General features: G+C 39.9%; 1 protein-coding gene across 1 annotated transcript in view; it reads left to right on the top strand.

Moving 5' to 3' along the window:
* The window catches only part of ier5l (immediate early response 5-like), a 2,324-nt gene extending 349 nt beyond the window's left edge, over positions 1–1,975 (top strand). Inside the window, exon 1 of the mRNA XM_088280569.1 lies at positions 1–1,975. This exon is cut by the window's left edge and continues 349 nt beyond it. Within this exon, the coding sequence (XP_088136695.1) occupies positions 1–653 (653 nt within the window). The 3' untranslated portion in view covers positions 654–1,975.
* Positions 1,976–3,315: the final 1,340 nt, after the last annotated feature.

The following is a 3,315-nucleotide window of genomic DNA, read 5'->3' as shown; positions in this document are numbered from 1 at the left end:
AGGTGATGACGGTCTGCAACGAGATCCAGGAGCTGAACCCGTTGGATCTGGACGCGGAGGACGCCGAGAATGAGGAGCAGACGCGGGCTGCTTGCTGCGGGGACGAAGCGACTCTCCACGGCCGCCCAGCGAGCGCGCTCTCCGGCTGCGCCTCTCCGGGGGATGCCTGCAAAGAACCGGAGCCCTCCTACTACAGAAGCTGCTGCATGGAGGTCTCCAACGTGTCACATTGTGAGCAGTTTCCCGCAAATAACAACACGTACTGTAACAAAACCACCGTGCTGGACTTGGACACGCATGTTGTGACCACGGTGGAAAACGGCTACCTCCACCAGGACTGCTGCTGTGACGCGCTCCAAGCCGGCCAGGGCGCGCAGTCCCTCGGCAAGAAACGAAAGGTTGACTTTGGATGCTGCTTGTGCGACGTTGACGAGGTGTCGGATTTTCCACTCTCGCGTAAACGGGCAAAACGCGAAGAGTACACGTACTGTAACCCGGACTACACGGACACTTCCAACATCTCCAACCTGATCTCCATCTTCGGCTCGGGGTTTACAGGGCTGCTGAGCAGGCAGGCAGACTTGGAGCAGATCTGTAGCAAACAGGCATTGGCCAGTCTGGGAGCGTGGACTCGAACCATTGTGGCATTTTGAATCAAAAACTTTATTTAAGGGGAGATCGGGCTCAACTCTAACATGTTCCCCACACATCACTGATGGGGAAATAATGGTAATGCTTATTTATTAGACAACATTGACAAGTCCCAAATGTGAGCAGAATGAGGTTCCCAGTGGAGTTTTGGTGACAAAAAAAAACATGCAGGGTGGTTCTACAAATGTTCTGTAGATGGAGACATTTTAAAAGGACAGGATTTAGTGAATGTTCTCTGACATCATTACGATTCAAAGTTATCTGGAACCTTCAACAGGTAAATCAGCAGGAAACCTTAAATTTTCTCTGACGGTTGTAGAACTTAATGGAACCGCACGATAACATACTGCATCGGCCAAGTAGTGTTCCATATATTGTTATGAGTCAGTGGCATAGGATGTGCATCTTGCAATACATGATATGTGCACACACATAACATGTGCATTGTGCCACATGTTAGTTAACAAAAGAGACACATGCTTGGTTAAAAGTGGCAGCCTGATCCAAACGTGGCTCCATCTGTACTCCAGCTAACAGGTATTAACAACTACTCCACCACTCATAACTGTGCGCTACAAGACATTTGTACCCTCAGTGTATGGAATATGAAGGGATGAAGAATTATACCTCATTTTCATCATTGATGTATACTGAATGACGTCACTCGCACTTTTCTGGTCGCGGTCATTGAGCCCAGTTTCCCCCTACAAGGTCAGAGTGGAAAAGGACTTTATTTTTACAGGAAAGACATATTTAAACACTGAGAAATGTACGAGTATTGGAGTCATGTCATATACAGTATAACATGCAGGCGTTCAAGTCTTTCACAATGGGAGATACACACATGTGGATGAGTCTGATGATGGACTGACTTCCGTTGCCTTAAAAACAAATGCACACTATTGCTAGCTATTGTCACAAATGGCAAGTTTAATGAAAGTGACTGAATGTTCTCTGTTTTACTCGCGTTTCTTTTCAAATGGACCTCGCACATTCTGAGCAGTTTAGTCATCTTGTGGAACACTCAAAAACTCTTCCTGAGGTACATAGACTGTGATCCAGTGCCAACAATCAAATCCGGATAGGAAACAGCTACACTGGGAGTTTGACATATTTCGTTCTTAATCCCGTTATTTTAAGCATTCAAGGTCAAACATGATTCCAAATTGTCTTGGTTTTGTGAGTTTTCTTCTGTTTTGTATAAGAATAATGTTAGACCTTTTGTTTTAAAAAAGGCAAACTCATTATTTAGCCATAACCTGAAAAATCCATGCATTAGCTTTATGAGCACTATGTATACCAAAATAAAGAGAGTATTCTGCCATTCTCTGCATATTTTGTTGCTATTCTTTTTTGTGCTTAAAAATTGTATATTGCCGGGTAAAACTGTTGCAGAAAGTATTTGTAATAAAAAAAAAAAGAAGACAACAAAAAAAGTATAATCTTAATAATAAAAAAAATATTTCAGGTGTGATTGTTAAGGCCTGTTTTGTTACACATAAATATTCATACAACAATCACTATTTTAACTCATTTTATGTAACATTTATGCCTTGTTAAAAGGGATAGAATGGATCAATAAGTCAGCAAGTTGACTGTGCACTGTGAAACAAATATATATCAAACTTCTGAAAGCACTTTTATATCAATTTGCTCAAAATTTGCTGAAAATTATTAAACAAATGCAATATGCAAACATATATTTTTCTGCAACTATCTACTGTTTCAGTTGACATTGCAGAAACACAATGCTAGCCGTAATGTCACTGAAACCATCAGATGATTTGTTAAAGGAGCAGTTAACCAATAACAACAGGGAGGAAAGCAACTTCAGGATCATGTGCAAAATGTTCAATATGCAATCCTTGTGAGGAGAAGCGGAACAGATAACGGATGGATGGATGACTACGCATTTAGATTTTACAATATCAACATGACTCGTTTTATCAAACAACTTGTCAAACATTGAAGAAAATGCTGGATAGCACTTAAGCACTTATTACACACAGTATAGTTTGCACAGCAGTGTGTGGGACAAGATAAATTCACAAAAATCCACTCATTTAATGGAATAAAATTAAGGTAAGACATTTTGATAGACTTCTCATTGTACTGGTTAGTGTGCGAATGTTTTTATCCAACATAATGACTGAAATTATTCAGATGAGGACACAAAAGGTGCCTTATCGTAATGTTGACCCAAAGAACACAGCATTGACAGCATAGGTGCTCACTAAAATGATAAAAAAAACAACAAAAAAAAAACAATCTACCTCAAGAAAAAAAAAAATAATTAAATGTGATGCAGTTACTTCTGCCACAGTTTAGCATGGGTGTCTTGACCTTTAAAAAAAGTCGTCCTCCGCAATGGATTACAAACAGTACGTTGTTTTCTTGTTTTAAGATTCTTCCACACTTTGGTCACATGATGATCATCATAAAAGCTGTGTGGGGGGGGTGCTGAACAGATGAAGAGATAGAAACAAACATTGTGTGTACAGCTCGGAAATGTTTTCCTTTAAAATAAAATGTATTGTTAATGAAATAAATGATTGTGATTTTTCGAAACCAAGTGGAAGCAAATTGATTTACTGTTTTCATGACGAACATATTTGATTTTTCATTCCTTCTATCCTGAAAGATTTTAGTCATAATTTGCATTTC

This window comes from Idiotropiscis lumnitzeri, chromosome 18, assembly GCF_059441095.1.
Source record: "Idiotropiscis lumnitzeri isolate Australia: NSW breed Sydney's pygmy pipehorse chromosome 18, RoL_Ilum_1.0, whole genome shotgun sequence".
Taxonomy (NCBI): domain Eukaryota; kingdom Metazoa; phylum Chordata; class Actinopteri; order Syngnathiformes; family Syngnathidae; genus Idiotropiscis; species Idiotropiscis lumnitzeri.
This window is presented reverse-complemented; position numbering and strand designations above follow the sequence as displayed.